The sequence below is a fragment of the Oryctolagus cuniculus genome, chromosome 6 (genome assembly GCF_051225735.1).
Source record: "Oryctolagus cuniculus isolate XC-2025 breed Fujian yellow rabbit chromosome 6, ASM5122573v1, whole genome shotgun sequence".
NCBI classification, from domain to species: domain Eukaryota; kingdom Metazoa; phylum Chordata; class Mammalia; order Lagomorpha; family Leporidae; genus Oryctolagus; species Oryctolagus cuniculus.
The window spans coordinates 166,777,152-166,796,140 of NC_142872.1; the positions used below are offsets into that span (position 1 = coordinate 166,777,152).

Here is an 18,989-nt window from a genome sequence, read left to right on the forward strand (position 1 = left end):
TCCTGGGGGTCCTAGGGGGTCCTGGGGGTCCTAGGGGTCCTGGGGGGTCCTGGGGGGTCCTGGGGGGCCTTGGGGTCCTGGGGGGTCCTGGGGGTCCTGGGGGGTCCTGGGGGTCCTAGGGGGTCCCAGGGGGTCCCGGGGGGTCCTGGGGGTCCTGGGGGTCCTGGGGGTCCTAGGGCAGTCAGGGGCGTGGAGGCCTTGGTGATGGCGCAGGGCAGTGGCAACAGGGTGGTGTGGAGGCCTCAGTGACGGCACAGTGACGGGGGTGGTGGGGATGGTGGTGATGGTGATGGTACTGGTGGTGGTGATGGTGGTGATGGTGGTGGTGGTGGTGGTGATGGTGGTGATGGTGGTGGTGGTGGTGGTGGTGGTGATGGTGATGGTGGTGATGTGGTGGTGGTGGTGGTGGTGGTGGTGGTGGTGATGACGGTGATGACAGCAGTGGTGGTGATGGTGGTGGTGGTGGTGGTGGTAATGGTGATGACGGTGATGATGGGGTGATGACAGCAGTGGGGGTGATGGTGGTGGTGGTGACAAGGATGAAGGTGCAGTGTATTCAGGGCAACCCGAAGAGCCCTGAAGCGGAGCCCAGGCCCAGGGGTCTGTCCTGCAGCTGAAGCTCCCAGATCCGCCGTCTACGGGCAGACCCTCCTGGCCTCCCTCTGCTTCCTGCTCCCCTCTGTCACCGTCTCCTGTCCAGGGAGAGCCAGAGCCCGAGCCCGCACCTGGGTCAGGGGCACACAGGGTGGCCAGAGCCCGCGCCCGCGCCTGGGTCAGGGGCACACAGGGTGGCCAGAGCCCGTGCCCGCGCCTGGGTCAGGGGCACACAGGGTGGCCAGAGCCCGTGCCCGCGCCTGGGTCAGGGGCACACAGGGTGGCCAGAGCCCACGCCCGCGCCTGGGTCAGGGGCACACAGGGTGGCCAGAGCCCGTGCCCGTGCCTGGGTCAGGGGCACACAGGGTGGCCAGAGCCCGTGCCCGCGCCTGGGTCAGGGGCACACAGGGTGGCCAGAGCCCGCGCCCGCGCCTGGGTCAGGGGCACACAGGGTGGCCAGAGCCCGCGCCCGCGCCTGGGTCAGGGGCACACAGGGTGGCCAGAGCCCGTGCCCGCGCCTGGGTCAGGGGCACACAGGGTGGCCAGAGCCCGCGCCTGGGTCAGGGGCACACAGGGTGGCCAGAGCCCGCGCCTGGGTCAGGGGCACACAGGGCGAGTGGGCTGCCCCTCAGCATTCTCCTCTGGCTGACACCCCCTCTGAGCTGGCAGCCGGCGTGCCCCGCCCCCCCAGCTGCCCCCTGCCCAGGTTCTAGGATGTGACCTGCAGCCCAGCCAGGCCCCTTTCTGGGCACTGAGAAATGAAGTGCTGGCTGGTTCCAGGGTTCGGCTTCTGGAACTAAACTCCTGCCCGGCCTTGGCACCCCGACAGCTCGCGAGGGCCGCTGAGGGCCAGGAGTGGCGCAAGCCCGCTGGGCCGCGACCCCGTCAGCCTTTGGATCAATCTGTGCTTCGACTTCCAGGACTTCGGGCCCTGGCGAGAGCCCCTTCTCCCCACTCACGGGGTCTCTGTGAATGGGGCCCAGCTCCTCAGCAGCCCCTCCGTGTCTACACAGATTGCAACGGGAATGTGGCCGGGGCAGGCGGGGACCAGCCCCCACGGGCACCTGCCGGGCCGACTACATCTCAGAGGGGCGTGGCCATCGGGCGGTGGCTCCCAGACGTCTTCTGGCTTGGGGTGGCAGCTCTGGCGTGGCCCACCCCGCACTGCCCGCCCGGACTCCAGGGGCTGACCTTGATGCCCAGGGGGCCCGGGGGGCTGGCACGCTGGTCCGCGCTGCTCCAGGGCGGGCCCCCATGCACGCTGGGCTGCGGGAGCTCCCTCTGGGTCTGGACTGCAACCTGAGCGGCTTCTCCAAGTAGCGGGGGGCAGGGCAGGGCTGGGGTGGCCTCAGGTTCTAGGAGGGGACAGGGCAGGAGTCGGGCCTGGACGCAGAGCAGGTTTGGGGAGGGGGGAGGCCCTGGCTGGGGGCGTGGTGTGCCCGGGGGTGGAGCTCACTTCTCTGGCGCAGCAGGAGCTGGTAGAGGTGGCCCAGGCCTTGCAGGCCGCAGCTCCGGACGGCCTTGTCCGGGTCCTGGCAGAGGATGCCTAGCACGCCCGCCAGCTGCCCGGCGCGCTTCAGGCCCTGCTGAGGCTGTGGCGAGAGGGCGGGGCATGGCTGGCTGGCGCTGGAAGGCACACGCGGGGTCCGAGCTCGCGCTCGCCCGGCCTCACGGGGCGGGGCCGAAGGGCGTGGGCTCCACTCAGTGAGGAGGGGGCCCCACTCCCACGCAGAGTTTAGGAAGAGGGAAAACGCTGCTGAGCCCGGTCTGAGCAGTGCACATTAGGGGTGGGGACGAGCATCCGCGTGCACGCAGGGCCCTGCCTCCCCCTCACGCCGCCCTGCGCCCAGCACAGCTCTGTCACAAACGCAGACGCTGCCCGGGCAGGCGGGGCGCATCCCGCGTCCCCAGCCCTCGGCCACCCCCCCACTCCGGCGGCCGAGGCGACTGCCTCATGCGCCTCACCCTGGGCCCCGTCCTGGGACACGGGGAGACTTGAACCCCTCTGGGGGTGCCCCGCCCCGGGAACACAGAGACCCCCCGTCCCTCCCCCGCCCCAGGAGAAGCGTCCCTGCTCTCCCGTCCGCGGCCACGCCACTATCGCCCGGGTCTCCCTGAGGACCGCGTGCTGTGGCTGCTCCCCTGGGCGGAGCTGACTTCCACCCAAGCCGGAGCAGCAGTGGGGGAGGGGTCGGGATGGGAGCCGTGAGCCCCCACCCTTCTGACACAGCAGAGCAGGGCTGTGGGAGGGGGCTGCCTGCCCAAGGCCTCAAGGTGCAGGGCGGGCCCAGCCCCCCACCCGCGAGGGCTCAGGGGGCCGGGGCTCGGGGGCAGGGGTGCCCACTCCCGTGTGCTTCTCAGGCGTGGGAAGGGAGGGCCATGGGCTCGCTCCTGTCTGGAGCCCCTGCCCTCCGGCTGCAGGGCCTAGGAGCCCAGGACCGGGAGCCCCCTCGGCAGCTCCGGCAGCCCCGGGAGGGGCAGGGCGGCACTCACGTCCAGGGGGAGGCTGCGGTTCAGGAACGCGAGGAGGACCACGCAGCTGCTCACGGCCCGCTGCCGCTCGTGCTCCTTCTCTGACGCCATCCAGATGTACATGTGCTGCGGGCCAGGGAGCCGGCCCTTGGTCACACCAGCCGGGCGCCAGCTAGGCTCAGGCCCCACCCACCGTGCCGGACCACGCCCTCAACAGGACTCCACCTACTGTACAGGCCACACCCCTCAGCAGGACTCCACCTACTGTACCAGGCCACGCCCCTCAGCAGGACCCCCCCCACCGTGCTGGGCCACGCCCCTCAGCAGGACTCCACCTATGGCACCAGGCCACTCCCCTCAGCAGGACCCCACCCACCGTGCCGGGCCACGCCCCTCAGCAGGACCCCACCCACCGTGCCGGGCCACGCCCCTCAGCAGGACTCCACCTACTGTACCAGGCCACTCCCCTCAGCAGGACCCCACCCACCGTGCCGGGTCACGCCCACTTGGCTGAAACCGCACCAAAGGCATCCAGACCACGCTCACTCAGCTAGGACCCACCCACCACACCCAGGCCACGCCCTCTCCACCAGGCCCAGCCCTGGCTTTTTCCCAGAGGCCCCTTGCTCCTCTGCAGTGGAGGCGTCAGCTCAGAGCCCCCCCCCCCCGGGGCGCATGGCTGTCCCGCCTCCCGTCTAGAATGCTCTTCCGCACGCACACGGTGAGTGCACAGGGATGGCCGTCATCACCCGTCCCGCCGCTGCCCTGTCCAGTGATGGCCCAGAGCTCCCTCGGAACGCCCTGGTGAAGTCCTGGGCTCTCACTGCCTGAGCCGGGCAGGGGCCTGGAGGGCAGGGGGCAGGGGCCGCGGGCTCGGAAACCCTCGGGGACACGGCTGCAGGGGCTCTGAGACCCTGGGGGGGCACGGCTGCAGGGGCTCTGAGACCCTCGGGGGGGCACGGCTGCAGGGGCTCTGAGACCCTCGGGGGGGCACGGCTGCAGGGGCTCTGAGACCCTGGGGGGGGCGCGGCTGCAGGGGCTCTGAGACCCTCGGGGGGGTGCGGCTGCAGGGGCTCTGAGACCCTCGGGGGGGCACGGCTGCAGGGGCTCTGAGACCCTGGGGGGGCACGGCTGCAGGGGCTCTGAGACCCTCGGGGGGGGCACGGCTGCAGGGGCTCTGGGACCCTTGGGGGGGGCACGGCTGCAGGGGCTCTGAGACCCTCGGGGGGGGGCACGGCTGCAGGGGCTCTGTGACCCTCGGGGGGGGGCACGGCTGCAGGGGCTCTGGGACCCTCGGGGGGGCACGGCTGCAGGGGCTCTGAGACCCTCGGGGACATGGCTGCAGGGGCTCTGCGACCCTGGGGCACGGCTGCAGGGGTGCCCTCGGGCGGGGGAGTGGCGCAGGCCGTGCCTCGGTGGCGGCCGGGCTGGGGCGCTGAGCCGCGTGCTCACCGACAGCAGGAACTGCAGCTCCTCTGCCGAGGGGCTCTGCACCAGGAAGCCCTGCAGCATGCCGTCCAGCGCCTCCGTGGTCTGGCTGAGCAGGGCCTGCGTGGAGGGCGGGGGTCAGGCTGCCTCAGCGCGGTGGGGGGGGAGCACACTCCTGCACGGCGCCCCCACCCTCCAGGCCAGGCTGCCCCCGTCGGAGCTGCCACCGTGCCCACCTGGGGTCCCTGCAGTGGCCCCACTGGGCAGAGGCAGACTGGGCAGGGCTGGCGTCCGGGGCTCGGGCCCCAGGCGCCCATGGGCCCTGTGCAGGGGCAGAGCTGGGCGGCCTCCCCCTCCGCCCCGAGCTCTCAACGCGTTTGAAGCGCCTGCCTCTGGGTGTGGTGCAGCGGGCGCTGAGCCCTGGGTCTTGCACTCCCCCCGCCCCCCTTCACTGCCTTTGCCTCGTGAATTCGGGGCGGGGGGGGGGGGCAGCAGCAGGCCAGGTCCGCCCTCCCTTCCCAGTCCCCCTAGGAGCGGAGGCTGGGACCCGGCCACTGCCTGGGTGTCCTGGAGGACTCTCCCTCCACAACACCGCACAGCCGGCTTGGACGGAAGCCCCAGCCCGGGCCTCCCAGCTCCTGGCACCCAGCCAGGGCGAGCCGGCCCAGGTCACTCTGCACACCTGCAGGGCTGGGGGTGCGGCCGGGGCGGACGGCCCAGACGGCTGCATTTCTCTGAGCCGGTTTCCTTGCCCCCGGTCGCTGCTGGGAAGGCCACAGAAGCTCTGCAGAGGCCCGGCCACCCTAGGTGCCAGGAGCAGCTACGGCCACGCGCCATGCGGCACCTGCTCGGAGGCCCTGTGCTGCGCCGTGCCTTGGGGCCGCAGCGCCCTCTGGTGGTGGCCGCGGGCACCGGCAGGCATCTGTCTTCAGGGACTGAACAGGTGTGCGTGCGTGCGTGTGTGTGTGTGTGTGTGTGTGTGTAGGGGGCTGGGGGTCGGGGAGAGGCCGCCCTGGGCTGGGGGCGGGCGCTGGGGGCGCACCTGTATGTCTGGCGGCTCCAGAAAGAGGCAGGAGTGCTTCTGCAGGGCGTCCAGCGGCGGCAGCGCAAACACGGCGCGAAGGCAGACGGACAGCAGCCGCGACTTCCTTTCCAGCCCTATTGGCGGCCTCAGCTGACTGTTGGGACGATGAGGGGGTGGGCTTGGCCCCGGGGGCTGCTGGCAGCGCCCTGGAGACCCAGGGGCCGCCCCTCGTGGCTCTGGGTCCTCCTCCACCCTAGCCGGCCTCCTGGTCCGTCCGTTTCGTCCCCCGGACGCCATGACCCCTGCCCCATGCCTCGGGCCTGGGCTTCTTCCCCCAAGCCCCCTGCGTCTCGGCTCGGTGTCTACCCGGCACCCCAGTCGCGACCGGCTCTCCATCCCCCTGCTTGCTTGGAGGGAAGATCTGGCTGTCCTCCTGCGCCCCCGCAGGCCTGAGGAGGGCCCCTGGTCCCTGCACGTCTGTGCACAGCCGCCTGCTGGCCGGACGCCCTGGGTCACTCTGGGGCTCCGCGCTGGTCCCCCGAGTACTCCCCTGGAGTCAGCCAGGCCCCGCAGGACTCCGTGTCACACCGGGCAGGGCAGCCTGACCTGGCCTCGGGCTCCGTCCCTAGCCCCTCCCTGCCTCGTGCCCCCACTCTGTCTTCCTGCAGTTCTCTAGTGTCAGGACGGGCCCTGCTGGCTCACCGCTGGGTGCCCAGGAAGGCCGGCGGGGGCGGGCACCTACCAGAGGCTGGAGATCAGGTGCAGGGTCTGCCAGCGGCTCGGTGTGCACAGCGCGTCCTGCGGCTCCTTCTCCATCAACACCTACGGGACCAGGCATGGCTGTCACCCAGGCTGCGCCAGTCCTGCTTCTGATACCAGGCTCGCCTGGCCCCTGTGCTGCCCGACCCGGGACCCACACAGAGCTCTCACCCCCCACCCTGGGTCGGGGGGATCTCTGCCCCCCGAGAGAACCAGAGCGAAGCTGGGGAATCCGGGGTGCCCCAGCACCGCCTGCTAGATGCCGACTGTGGCCGGGTCTCTGACCCGCTCTGATTCTGGTCTGATTAACCGGAGGCTCCGTGGAGCCGGGCCCCTGGTCAGCGCCAGGTCAGGGTGGGCAGAATGGATGGAGCTGGCCTTTGACCTGGCTGTACCTGGCCAGCCCAGCTCCCCGGGAGGCCCCAGTGCACCCAGACAGGAGGGGGCTCCAGGAGCACCCCCGCTCCCCCGGCGGCTCCGGGCCGGGCCCCACCTTCAGACACTCCAGGAGCTCGGAGGTCTGGGAGAACTCGTAGCTGTGGGCGCCCTCGCTCCGGCTGATGGCCCCCACCAGCATCAGCATGGCCGTGAGGAAGCTGTGCTTCAGTGTCTCGTCCTGCAGAGGGAGCAAGAGAGCGCGGCCGCCATCCAAGGGCAGAGGCCGCTGCTGGCCGGAGGCCTGGAGACCCCAGCCCCTGGGCTGTGTGGCTCGGTCCCCCACCGCACATCCCCGCAGGAGCAGTGCAGGATGGGAAAGCGCCTGGGCTTGCCACCGCCCACTCGCACTGGGGAGGCGTGGGGCACGGGTGTTGGAAGGTGCCGGGTGAGACCGGGCCTGTTTCCTGTGGCGCAGGTGGGCAGAGCTGGGCGTGTGTGCATGTGCGTGAGTGCAGGGTTCTAGAGCTCTCAGCCCGAGGTGCGGGGGCCGCTGGGCGGGCTCCCGGGGCAGGGCGGCGGGGGTCGCGTACCCAGGAGCTGTGGTGGAAGTAGAAGATCATCCGAGAGAGGATGTTGTCCACCCAGGGCAGGATGTGGGCCTTGGCCTTGGCGGCCACCTCCCCATAGGCCAGGAGGATGGTGCTGCCCGCCCACTTCCAGCGCAGGTCCTCCGAGCTCTGGCCCTGGGGGAGGGGCGGGGAGGTGTCCCAGGGGCTCTCTGGGGGTGGGGATGTCTGGAGCCCCGGCCCCTCACTTCCCCTCCCTGGGATGGCCCACCCCTCCCCTCCTGCTCCATGGGGGATTTGGCTGCCAGGTCCTGGGAGGGTCTTGGCCCAGGGGGACTGCAGTGGGGCCTGGGGAGGGCACTGGCCCCTGTTGGGTGGTCAGGGCTACCCGAGCAGGTGCAGAGGCCAGCAGGCACCATGTGTCACAGCTGTGTGCTGGACATGCCATGCAGGGGCAGGAAACCAAGGCCTGGGGTGGGGGTCCTGGTGTTCTGGCCCCTTGCTGAGCCCCTGGGGGCCCCAGAGCCCCCACCTTCAGGGAGAACAGGTGGAGGCTCCACTTGACCCGCGTGCTCCGGCCAAACTGGTCCAGGACGGCCCAGACGTCGTCCAGGTGTCGGGCCGCGGCCAGCCCCACGGTGCGAGCCATGCCCTGTGGGGGGTGGGGGTGGGGCCACTATGAGGCAGCCTCAAGCTGCCTGAGGGAGGGGTTCACCCACATCCCAGGGCCAGGGCTCAGAGTGAGGCCAGGGTCAGGGTCAGGTGCGGTCAGGGTCAGGCGCGGTCAGGCCTCACCTCCCTCTGCTTGGGCCACTGGTGGGAGGTTTCCAGGAGGCCTTGCAGGTGCGTCCTGACCGTGAGGCTGCTCTCTTCCGCCTGAAGGATCAGGCCGTAGTAGGTGAACAGGAAGTCCTGGTGGAGGGTGGCGGCATCTCGTCCCCCGGCCTAGAGCAGCCTGCCCGACAGCCCCCTCGGCCCTGGGCCAGCCTGGCCTCCCCTCTCTCGGGCTCCACGCGCCTACAGCCGGGCACCCACCTTCTCCGGGGACTGCTCCTGCTGGGACTGGCTGGGCTTGGTGAGTGCTCGCAGCAGCTCCTTGGACCACACTTCGGAGTTCAGGAATGACACCGACTTGGTGGCCATCTGTGAGCACGTGGGGTGGGCGGGGCTGGAGCTGGGGCCCAGAGCTCCGCCAGCCCCGGTGCCCCCCGAGCCCTGACTGTGTCCCCCCTGCCAGCCCTCTGGTCTGTTTGACGACCCTTGGGGGTCAGGAAGCTGGGGACGCCGTATCCCCAGTAGCACAGCAGGGTCCCAGATGCAGCGATGCCTGGTACTGGCGGGAGGCGGCGCTCTGCAGGGGGGAGCTGGGAGGGCAGGCACGGCCACGCCCCCTGCACTGCCGCCCTGTGGTGGGTGCACCCTCACGGATTTAGCGAATGCGTGGGAGAGTGGAGGAATAAGGGCAGTACGAGGTCTGAAGAGTTCCGTGACCTTGAACCTAGTTGGCAAGAGCACCCTGCTGTCAATGAGGCTGGGTTGCTGGATCCGACGCTTCCAAGACGTCCGGCTTCCGGGCGGGCACAGCCCTCTGACGTGTGGTCCCAGCCGCTGCTTTTGATCGATGTGCAGACGAGTTCACGGGGAGGCTTCTGGGCAAAGCCAGCGGGGGCAGCTCGGGCGCCGGCTGCGGAAGGACCGAGAGGCGGCGGCAGCGGCCGCGGGGAATGCCGCGTTGCTGACGGTCCCCAGTGGAAATTCAGACGCTGGATCGTTCCGGCCGAGACTGGCCAGAAGCAGAACACGGAGCTTTGACAAGCTAGTGCTTTTTGGCGGACGGTGATGGGACCGACAACGGGGTTTGGGAAGATTTCGGCGATATCAACCAAAAGGCTGCACCAGTAGGAGTTAAAGTTTAGACGGAAGTAGGGTGCCATCGCCCTGCATCGCGGGCATGGAGACTGTGCCCCAAGGGGACCCCTGCCTGGCCTGTTTGGGGGTGCCGGGGTGCAGCAGGCGCTGGGGGAACCCTCGCCTGTAGCAGGGGTCTGCGCACCTGCACCCCCTGCCCCGCGGACTCGCCCGGCCCCTATCAGGGCCACCCGTGTCTCTGCATAGCTGCGCCCGTTCCTCCTACGCGGTCCCAGGCGGTTACTGGTTTCCGCACGCCAGTGCCTCAAGTCTTGGATTTCTTAGACTTTTTTTTCTCTTTGTCCTGATGGCTTCGGCCATTCCAGGGCCTTTGAAATGTCCACATAGAATTTTTTAAAAAGATTTATTTATTTATTTGAAAGGCAGAGTTACGGAGAAAGAGAGAGACAGAGAGAGACAGAGAGAGAGAGAGCTTCTGTCCACTGGTTTTCTCCCCAAATGGCCACAATGGCTGGAACTGGGCCCGATCCGAAGCCAGGAGCCAGGAGTTTCTTCCAGGTCTCCCACGCGGGTGCAGGGGCCCAAGCACTTGGGCCATCTTCTGCTGCTTTCTCAGGCCACAGCAGGGCACGGGATGGGAAGAGGAGCAGCCAGGGCGTGAACCAGCCCCCATATGGGGTGCCGGCGCTGCAGGCGGTGGGATTGACGCCATGTTTTTCCTGCAGTATCTGGTAGGCTTGCGGGAGAAGCACGCGGAGTTGGTGTTTATGGCAAGTCTTCGATGATTCCGGTTTCCTGACGGATCCAGCACTGTGTGGGTTTGCTTCTTCCCGCGTGTTTTCGGGGAGTTTGTTGAATCTAAATCGCCTGTTTGGGCCCTTGCCTCATCTTCATTAGGCGCTCCTCACCCGGTCTGCACCTGCTGCTGGTGCCTGTGACGTCTCGGCTGGCCTCGTGGGGGCTGCTGCCCGCTGGGCGGGTCCTGGTCCTCCGTCTGCCCTGTGCTGCCCCCGAGGTCTGCTCCAGCTCTGCCTTCCTCCGTCTGCCTCCCAGGTTTGCTTTGTTTTCTGAGAGCTCGGTGTCTTCTAATGCAACAACTAAAGACACAAAACTGAAATTCATGTAAGCCGTCCTTTCTCTGGTATCCCACGATTTTTCATGTTCGGTTTTTTTTTAAAAGATTTATTTATTTATTTGAAAGATGGAGTTACAGAAAGGCAGAGTGAGAGAGAGAGAGGAGAGGCAGAAAGAGAGAGGAGAGGCAGAGAGAGAGAGAGAGAGAGAGAGAGAGAGAGAGAAGGAGGGGGGCGGACAAAGAGAGGTGTCTTCCATCCGATGGTTCACTCCCCAGATGACGGCAATGGTCGGAGCTGTGCCGATCCGAAGCCAGGAGCCAGAAGCTTCTTCCAGGTCTCCCACGCGGGTGCAGGGGCCCAAGGACTTGGGGCATCATCTGCTGCTTTCCCAGGCCATAGCAGAGAGCTGGATCAGAAGAGGAGCAGCCGGGTCTTGAACTGGCGTCCATGTGGGATGCAGGCACTGCAGGTGTCGGCTTTCCCGCTCCGCCACGGCGCCGGCCCCCGCGTTAGGTTTTCCTCATCCTTCGGGCCACAAGCTCCCAACTCCTGTTGCGATTCCCCCTGACCGTGTGCTGAATCTCTGCAGGCCCAGCTCCCCGCGGCCGCGCTCCGTGTGGTCGGACAGGGGCCTGTGAGCGCGGTCCCGGCGGCCGCACTGGCCCTGCACCGGCGGGCGCTCTGCCTGCCTGAGAGGACGGGCGAGGTGGGCGGCTGCGGGCACTGCTGCCGACGCCCGAGTGCCCAGTGCGTTCCCGGCACCGCTGCCGCTCCGGTCTACCGCACCAGGTCAGCGCCGCCGTCGGCACCGCTGCCAATCACGCCAGCACCGCCCGCGGCAGCTCCCCGTGACGTTTTCCAAGACAGGCGCGACCACGCTGCCCTCGCCTCTGCAGCAGCGGCTGCGCACGGGCGCACGGGGCCCGGGTCACTTCCGGTTCTTTGACAGAACAGGGTCCTTGTCTCCCGTCTCCCGCCACGGCTGGGGCAGGCGAGGGACAGAGGCGCGCTGGCTGCCGCGGTCTCCAGCTGGGACTGGCTGGAGCCGGGCCGGCGCGGCTGTGGGGTCCCTTCTCTCGCTGTGGGGCCGGGGAGGGGCGGCGGCCGCCAGCCCCCAGCGTGTCCTGCTCTGTCCTGCCTCGGCACCTGCGCCCTCTCTGGGCCTCCAGTGGGGGCTCCGGGACAGGTGGGAGGGGCCTGTGTGTGAGAGCCCCTCCCACTGCGCCTCTGTTGGCCGAGGTCCAACCCCAGCTTCCCAAGTGACCAGGCTGTGACCGAGCCCCTTCCCAACACACGTGGAGGTGCCCCCTCCCCGCCTCTCCCCCCTTCCCCCACCTCCCACCCCCTGGCCGGTGTTGGTACCTGGGTCAGCCTCTCTTCCCAGCATGCCTTGTCTTCCTTGGTGAACAGTTGCTCTGTGGCGGAGAGGGGTGGGTCATGCGCAGGAGCTAGGGCCCTGCCTCCCCGCGGCTCCCACACTGGCCTGTGGGGGGCGCTGCAGACACTGGGCCTGGGGCTGTGGCCCCGTCCGCCCTTGCTGTGTGGCCTCCGGCAAGCCACTCTGTCTCTTGGGGCCTTGGGCTCTCCCTTGGCGGGGAGCGGGGTCCCTCCCGGTGCAGCCCCTCAGGCTCCGGCACAGAGGTGTGGGACATGGGACAGCGAGTTTGGGAATTTGGAAATCCTACCGCAGAGGGAGGGGCTGCTTTAGGGAGAGCCCTGGGCGGCGGGGGTGTCAGACGTCACCCAGCTGCAGAGGGACCCCTGCCCAGCCTGCAGTCCTGGGGCAGGGGCACAAGCCAGGTTCTGCCTCCTTCCAGGCCGTGAAGCCCAGGCTTGCAAGCCCACCTTGGAGGCCACGAGAGCCCCTCCCGCTGAGGTCCGTGGAAGAGCTAGCTTCACGCTCACGCATGTGCTGCCTCCCCCAGGAAGCCCTCTCCCCGGCCCCCGGGCAGTCAGGCGTGCCTCTCCCTGGAGGCGCCCCCGAGGACGCCTCGGCCCCGCCCCGAGCCAGCTCCTGCCTCCCGCTCCCACTGTTTCCGTCCTGGCTCAGCCCGTGAGACGTGGGCACGGCTGGGTTGTGGTCCCCCTGTGGCCGGAGGTTCTGTGAGCAGTGAGGGGCGGTGGGCTGGGGGAGTTCCCTGCACGGAGCCCCTTCCCTGTGCACAGCCTGGCGGGGTGGGGGCGGGCAGGACGTACCGTCGGAGGACAGCACCCCCAGGACGTACAGGACGCTGCGGTGCGGGAAGACGCCTGTCAGCAGCTCCGTCTCCAGGTGCTGGGCCACAGCCCGCCATGAGTGCCTGCAGAGGGCCACCAGCACGTCGCCGGCCGCGTCCTGGTATGTGTCTTCCAGCTCCTGCGGGGCGGGGCGGGGCAGGGGCGGTGAGCTGGCCGCCAGCATCCTTAGCCCATTTTCTGGAGGGCAGGGTGAGGCTGAGGCACTCGGGTGGTCCCTGGATACGCACTCCTCCCGCAGGGCCGGGGTCCTCTGTCCTGGGAAGTCTGAGCCTCTGTACAGGCTGTGCCTGGAACTCCACCCGCACAGCCCCGGCCGCCTTGGCACTCCCGGCACACGCCCGGGACGCCTGAGCCTCCATCAACGCGACCCCGTGCTCCCCCCGGCCAGGACCCCTCCGTCTCTGCGTTCTTTGCCCCGTGGATTTGGAGCCAGTGGCCGTGTTCCTGCCGGAGCCCCGAAGGGTCAGTGCGTCGGGTTCCCGAGAGCTGTGCCCGGACGCCCGGTGCCCCTCGCTCACGCCAGGGCGTCCTGAGAAGCAGGGCAGGTGCTGAGACCCGGAGCCCGGCTGGAGTCTGCTCCGGTGTGAATCCCTGCCCTGCGTGTCTCCGTGGACGGCGTGGTGCGAGGCAGGCTCGGCCTGTGGCGGCAGCTGGGGGGTGAGGGTATGTGAGGTCAGGAGGCGCCTTGCGGCCCCGTGTGACATGGCCATCGGCCATCGTGGATGCCAAGATGGCCACTCTCACCCAGAACCTCACTTAGGAGTGCTGTAGACAAAGACAGGGCAGCCGTGCACTCGGGAACCCGAAGCAGACTGGGCGGGAGCCGCGGCGAAGCCCCGTGCTGTCTGCACAGGAGTGGGGGCCTCGGGTGCCCCCAGCCCGGGAGCTGGGGCCGGGGGGGGGGGCTGCAAACGTGGGAGCAGCAGTCTCATCCCCAGCCGGCACCCCTGCCCTTGGAGCTCATCTCTGGGCCGAGCGGGGAGGGTCCTTGCGGGGAGGAGGCCAGGCCTGCAGGCTAAGGGGCCGCTCCCTCCCTGGCCAGGCCCTGCACAGCCCTGCAGGACTGGTCTCTGTCCCTCCAGGCTGGAAACCCTCAGAGCTGGGCAGGAAAGGTACAGAGCTGCTGCCCTGGGCGGGGGGCAGGGGAGGGACAAGACCCCATGGCCGCAGGACCCTGCGTAACCAGAGAGGAGCCATGGGGGGCGCAGAGGCCACAGACAGGGCGGCAACGCCATGCACAGCTCTGTCCTCAGAGAGATGGTGATGCCACAGCCATGACCGCCACACACAGCTGACACGAAAGGGGACATTCTGAGCTCAAAGTCAGGACTGGGGCTGTTTGTTGATATTTTTAAATTTGAGAGGCAGAGAGAGGCAGGCACACACACACAATGTCCCAGCCCCACGGCCCGCGATGGCTGGGACTGGGCTGGGCTGAGCTGGGAGCAGGTGCTCAGGCCACGCCTCTTCCGTGGGTGCGGTTAAAGACCAGGGCGCAGGGGCAGGCGTTTGGGGCAACGGTTAAGACGCCACCGTCCCATGTCGGAGGGCTTGGTTCCCTTCCCAGTCGCTCCGCTTCTGATCCAGCTCCCTGCTGACGCGCCTGGGAGGTAGAGGGCAATGGCTCCTGCACCCACATGGGGGACCCGGATGGAGCTCCTGGCTCCTGGCTTTGACCTGGCCCAGCCCTGGCTGTTAGGGCATTTGGGGAGTGACCCCAGTGGATGGAAGATCTCGGTCTCTCTCCCTTTCAAACAAATAACAGAGCAACTGCGGGCGACTCTTGAAGAGGATGCAAGGGAGAGAGATGGCAAAGCAGAGACCGGGCGGGGCGGCTAGGAGCCACGGGAAGCCGCGGGCCTCACTGCCGGGGTCTCTGCTGCCTCAGACGGACCAGGGGAACCAAGGGTTGTCCAGGGCCAGTCGGCGCGAGGAGGGCGCGGGGCTGCTCACGGCACTGTTTCAGGGGACCGGGGGCAAGGATCTGGCAGAGAGTAGCAGCGCCGGCCACAGGGGCAGCACCGGCGCCAGGCGGCTCAGCCACGCTGAGGACAGGCGGACAGCGGGCGACGCAGCCGGCAGATCCCCAGCCAGCAGTGGTGCAGTTTTCCGTCCCCCTTCTTTCTGGAAGAAGCTGCTGGTGGACGTGTGCCTCCAGCCTCCAACCCATGGGCGGGAGGAAGACTTGGGGCCTAGGAACCGGGATCCCCCCAGGGGAGGGTGAGGGACCTCAGGCTGAGGCAGACCCCTGGCTGAGACGGGGCACCCGCCGGGGCTTTGGAGCAGTGTCAGCACGCGGCTGGCCCCGAGCTGGGAGCAACCTGCCTGCTCAGCCCTGGGTCCTGGGTGGGCTCCCGGCCCCCGGGCGTGTCGCCCTGCTGTGTGCAGAAGCATAGCACAGCCGAGCGCCGGTGTGGCCCGCCTCCGACGGCCTCCGGAGGGCGCCTGTCCACCCACGGGGAGGCTGAAGGCAGTCTTTGACCCTGACCTTGTCCTGCAACCTCAGCTCCCTGGTCACCTCTGCCCTGCCCCCAGCGCCTGTACGCGGGTTCAAGAACCTCCCAGTGGGGACTGAGACAGATAGGAGGCAAGGGAGAGAGGGGTGGCCAGAAAAGGCAGGAGGCGGGTCTGGCCTGTGCCCCACGTCTGTCATTCACCCTGGGTGGACCTGGACTTGTCCACAAGAGCATGTTACTGCAGACAAGCCCCCTACGCTCCCCGAGCCTCAGTCTTTCCATCTGTACAATGGGCCCGGCTTGGAGGGCTGATTCACTGTGGCTTCCATCCTGTCCTGGCAAGGTGATGTCTGTTGTTCTCTGAGCACCCCCCCGCCCCGCCTCTGCTGGACCCAGGCCCGGACGGGAGAGCGCGGCCGTGTACAATTTAGCAGGTGCGCTCTGGGCGTAGTCCACTTCCCCATAGCACGGACTCCTGCCTGCCTGTGTCCCCTTAGTGCCCCGGGGGACCCAGGACCACCAGAGACGCAGTGATTCCACTGTGGGGTGCCGAGGGCGTGGTCCCTGTCCTCTGGCCACCGTCCACCAAGGCCTAGTGAGTGGGCTGCCGTGGGGCAGTCGTGGGCTAGTTGCTCTGAGTCAAAGCCGCCGTCTGCAGCCCCTGCGGCTGTAGGCAGAGACTCGGGGCTGGGCTGGGGCGGCTCCCTGGACTGCAGGTGGGGTGGGCAGGTGGGACCCTGCTGCTGTGTTTCAGGCAGGAATGAAGGGCCGAGTCCCCCTGGGGAATAGGCCACGCCCACAGCAGATGTTCCGGAAGGTCAGGGACAAGACCATAAGGGGGGGAGGGGCTGGAGGACAGAGAGCCCGCCTCGGGAGGGGACCTCCTGGGAGACAGGAAGCCCCCACGGACCCTGGGCAAGTGGCGTCCCAGAGCCTCGCCTTCTTCCCCCTAAGGTGGGGTGCATGGGACTGTGCCCCTGGAGGGCGGTGGAAGGAGCTCAGGTAAAGGACCCAGGCCCTGGGGGGAGCACAGAGCTGGGCACATCCAGCCCCTTCGGCCCTGGGGCGGCCAGGCGAGGGGCCCACCGTGTTCTTGGTCATGTTCTCCAGGGCGAGCTGCATGAAGGACTTCTCCCAGGTCTCCTCCAGGGAGTCGCTAGCTCCAATGACCGCCTCCAGCACCTGCAGCAGCCGGAACGTGTGCCGGGAGGAGATCTGCGGGCCGCACGGGGGACGCAGGCTCAGGCTCGGGCTGGGAGGAGCCCGGGGGGACCCCGGGTGGCTGCATTTGCCCGTGCACTCAACAGCCATGCGGTGAGCACGCCCTGCACGCCGGCCTGGAGCCAGGTGCTGCCAGGGTTTGCAAAGAGCATCCCATTTCCAGAACGTTCATTCATTCATTCATTCATGCTTAGACAGATCTTTCCCTACTCATTCGTCCACCCACCTGCCCCTCATCCCTCCCTCCACCCATCCATCCACCCACCCATCCATCCATCATCCACCACCCATCTATCCATTCATCCACCTGCCCCTCACCCCTCCCTCCACCCATCTACCCACCCGCTCACCCACCTGCCCCTCATCCCTCCCTCCACCCACCCATGCATCATCCACCACTCATCCCTCCATCAACGCACTCGTCCACCTACTCATCCCTCCATCTGTCTTGGCCTGTTACGGATGCTGTGGCTTTGGCCAGCCTGTCCCCTCCCCTCAGCCTGTCCCCTCCCCTGTGTCCTGAGGGGCTCTGAAGGTGGGCGGCACGTGTGGCCCACTTGTCTCCCTCCGTGGTTTCAGACTCCCTGAGATTACGCAGCTGCTCTCCTAGTGCCGGCTTTGAGCCCCCTCCCCGTGCCTGGTCCGCACCCAGCGGCCCGAGCACCTCTCACCTCCGGGTTGTCCTTGAAGTAGTCATGGATGGTTTCCAGCACCAAGTCTGGGGCCCCGCGGGCCATGTTCGCGACCTTCTTGATGACGTACTTCAGGTGCAGTGGGTCTGAGCTGCTTGCATCCCGCAGCATCTTGAAGCAGATGGCTGCGGATGGCAGGAAAGGCGTGAGGGCGGGAGTGCTGGGCAGGGCTGGGGGTGCAGGGCAGGGCAGGGGGGAGGTGCCATCGGGAGTGAGAGGCAGGGAAGTGGGCACCGCGGGGGAGCCCCGGGCCTCCTGACTGTGCACGGTCCTCTGGTGTCTGACAGGTAAGGAGCAGGACACGTGCGGGGCTGCACATCCCGGTCCGCCGGTCTCCCTTCCAGCCGGTCACTGAGCCAGCGTCCTCTGCAGCCTTCCACTCATCCACCTGACCACACGCCCGAGTGTCCATACGGTCACCCACATGTCTGTCCATCAGTCCGTCCTTCCTGCTTGTCCCTCGTCTTCCACTCATCTACTCACCTGCTATCTAGTTAGTGTGTTTGTCGTCCACCCAGCCACACACCAACCCATCCACTCATCCATCCACTCACCCATCCATCCCTCCACCCATCCATCCATCATCCACCCATCCCTCCACCTACCCATCCATCCACCCATCCATCATCCACCCATCCATCCACCCATCCATCATCCACCCATCCATCCACCCATCCATCCACCCATCCATCATCCACCCATCCATCCACCCATCCATCATCCACCCATCCATCCACCCATCCATCCACCCATCCATCCCTCCACCCACCCATCCATCCATCCACCCATCCACCCACCCATCCATCCACCCACCCATCCATCCACCCACCCATCCCTCCACCCACCCATCCATCCACCTATCCACCCATTCACCCACCCATCCATCCATCATCCATGCATCTGCCCATCCACCCATCCATCCACCCACCCATCCACCCATCCACCCATCCATCCATCCACCCATCCATCCATCCATGTATCTGCCCATCCTCCACCCACCCATCCACCCATCCATCCACTCACCCATCCCTCCACCTACCCATCCATCCACCCATCCATCCATCCATCCATCCCTCCACCTACCCATCCATCCACCCATCCATCATCCATGCATCCACCCACCCATCCATCCACCCATCTACTCACCCATCCACCCATCATCCACCCATCCATCACCCACCCACGTCTCCATCCCTCAGCTCCCCAACCCCCCATCTACTAACCTCCTGCACCAACCCCTCTACTCCTGACCCATTTTCCTATGCCCCATCCTCCCTTCAACATGCCTAGTGTCTCAGTGAGGGGCAAAGCGGTCTGGGGCAGGAGCAGCTCTGTGGCGTGAAGGGGGTGAGAGATGGTCAGAAGGTGGGGGGCTGGGCCTTCTGGGCTCTGGACGGGGCCTGGGGAGCACGCAGAGGCCGAGGGCGTGAGCTGCTTGACATGGCCTCGGCCCTGGACGGGTCTGGTCCAGCCTCCCCCCAGGACTGCGTTGCTGGAGGGACCTGGTGGGCCTGTCGGGGCCCTGCCCTGCCCTGCCTGTCCCGGGGCTGGGCTTCACCGGCGTTGTAGGCTTCCTCCATGAACATCTTGTGCTCCTGGGGCACCAGGGCGGCCTGGCTGCTCTCCGACTTGCGGAGCAGGATGGTGGTGGGGTGCACCTTTCTGTGCCTCTGGGCAGAGTCCTGAGGTGCCCTGGTGCCAGTCGGCTCCGTCGTGGACGCGGAGACCTGGGGCAAGATTCTGAAACGGAAAGCGCTGGGAGTTGGCCTCTGTGGGCAGGCGTGTGCGTTCAAGGATGCGCACGCTGGGGGCGCTCGGGGGAGCCTGGGGCTGGGCCAGGTTCAGCTGTGTCCTTCCGTGTGTCCACCCTTGCGGTCAGTGCTGGCTGAGCCCCGGCAGGGGCGTGGGGGGTGAGGCCCCACGGGCGTGCTCGGGAGGTGGCTGGTGGGATGTGGGAGGTCCTTATTTGTAGCTCCTACTTGGGGGAGGCTGCGCTGGTGACCCAGGCATCACCAGTGGGGTCTCCGGGGGAGGGGGGTGTTGGGGGAGCTGCAGGAGCAGGGAGGCTGAGGGGACCCTTCGGGCTGGCCCTTGCCTGCCCCTCGTCCCCTGCAGGGACACAGCTCCATCTGGGACGGGGAGGGCAGGCAAAGCACCCTTGCTGCTGGCGGTGCTGCCGCCAGAGGCCCCGCGGCGTCTGCTCCTGCTCACTCCCG

The 18,989-nt window shown here is 67.7% G+C and overlaps 1 protein-coding gene across 1 annotated transcript in view; it reads right to left on the minus strand.

The window, feature by feature from the left end:
* Nucleotides 1-15,997, minus strand: part of LOC138850085 (maestro heat-like repeat family member 5) — a 29,697-nt gene extending 13,700 nt beyond the window's left edge. The window contains exons 1-15 of the mRNA XM_089336224.1: nucleotides 15,947-15,997; nucleotides 12,363-12,522; nucleotides 11,529-11,581; nucleotides 8,257-8,364; nucleotides 8,017-8,133; nucleotides 7,754-7,873; nucleotides 7,246-7,392; nucleotides 6,771-6,893; nucleotides 6,261-6,340; nucleotides 5,537-5,672; nucleotides 4,519-4,614; nucleotides 3,088-3,192; nucleotides 2,034-2,186; nucleotides 1,786-1,949; nucleotides 726-811 (exon numbers count right to left, since the gene is read on the minus strand). Of these exons, the coding sequence (XP_089192350.1) occupies nucleotides 726-811; nucleotides 1,786-1,949; nucleotides 2,034-2,186; nucleotides 3,088-3,192; nucleotides 4,519-4,614; nucleotides 5,537-5,672; nucleotides 6,261-6,340; nucleotides 6,771-6,893; nucleotides 7,246-7,392; nucleotides 7,754-7,873; nucleotides 8,017-8,133; nucleotides 8,257-8,364; nucleotides 11,529-11,581; nucleotides 12,363-12,522; nucleotides 15,947-15,982 (1,684 nt within the window). The 5' untranslated portion in view covers nucleotides 15,983-15,997. The remainder of the gene's footprint in view (nucleotides 1-725; nucleotides 812-1,785; nucleotides 1,950-2,033; nucleotides 2,187-3,087; nucleotides 3,193-4,518; nucleotides 4,615-5,536; nucleotides 5,673-6,260; nucleotides 6,341-6,770; nucleotides 6,894-7,245; nucleotides 7,393-7,753; nucleotides 7,874-8,016; nucleotides 8,134-8,256; nucleotides 8,365-11,528; nucleotides 11,582-12,362; nucleotides 12,523-15,946) is intronic.
* Between the last annotated feature and the right edge of the window lie 2,992 nt (nucleotides 15,998-18,989).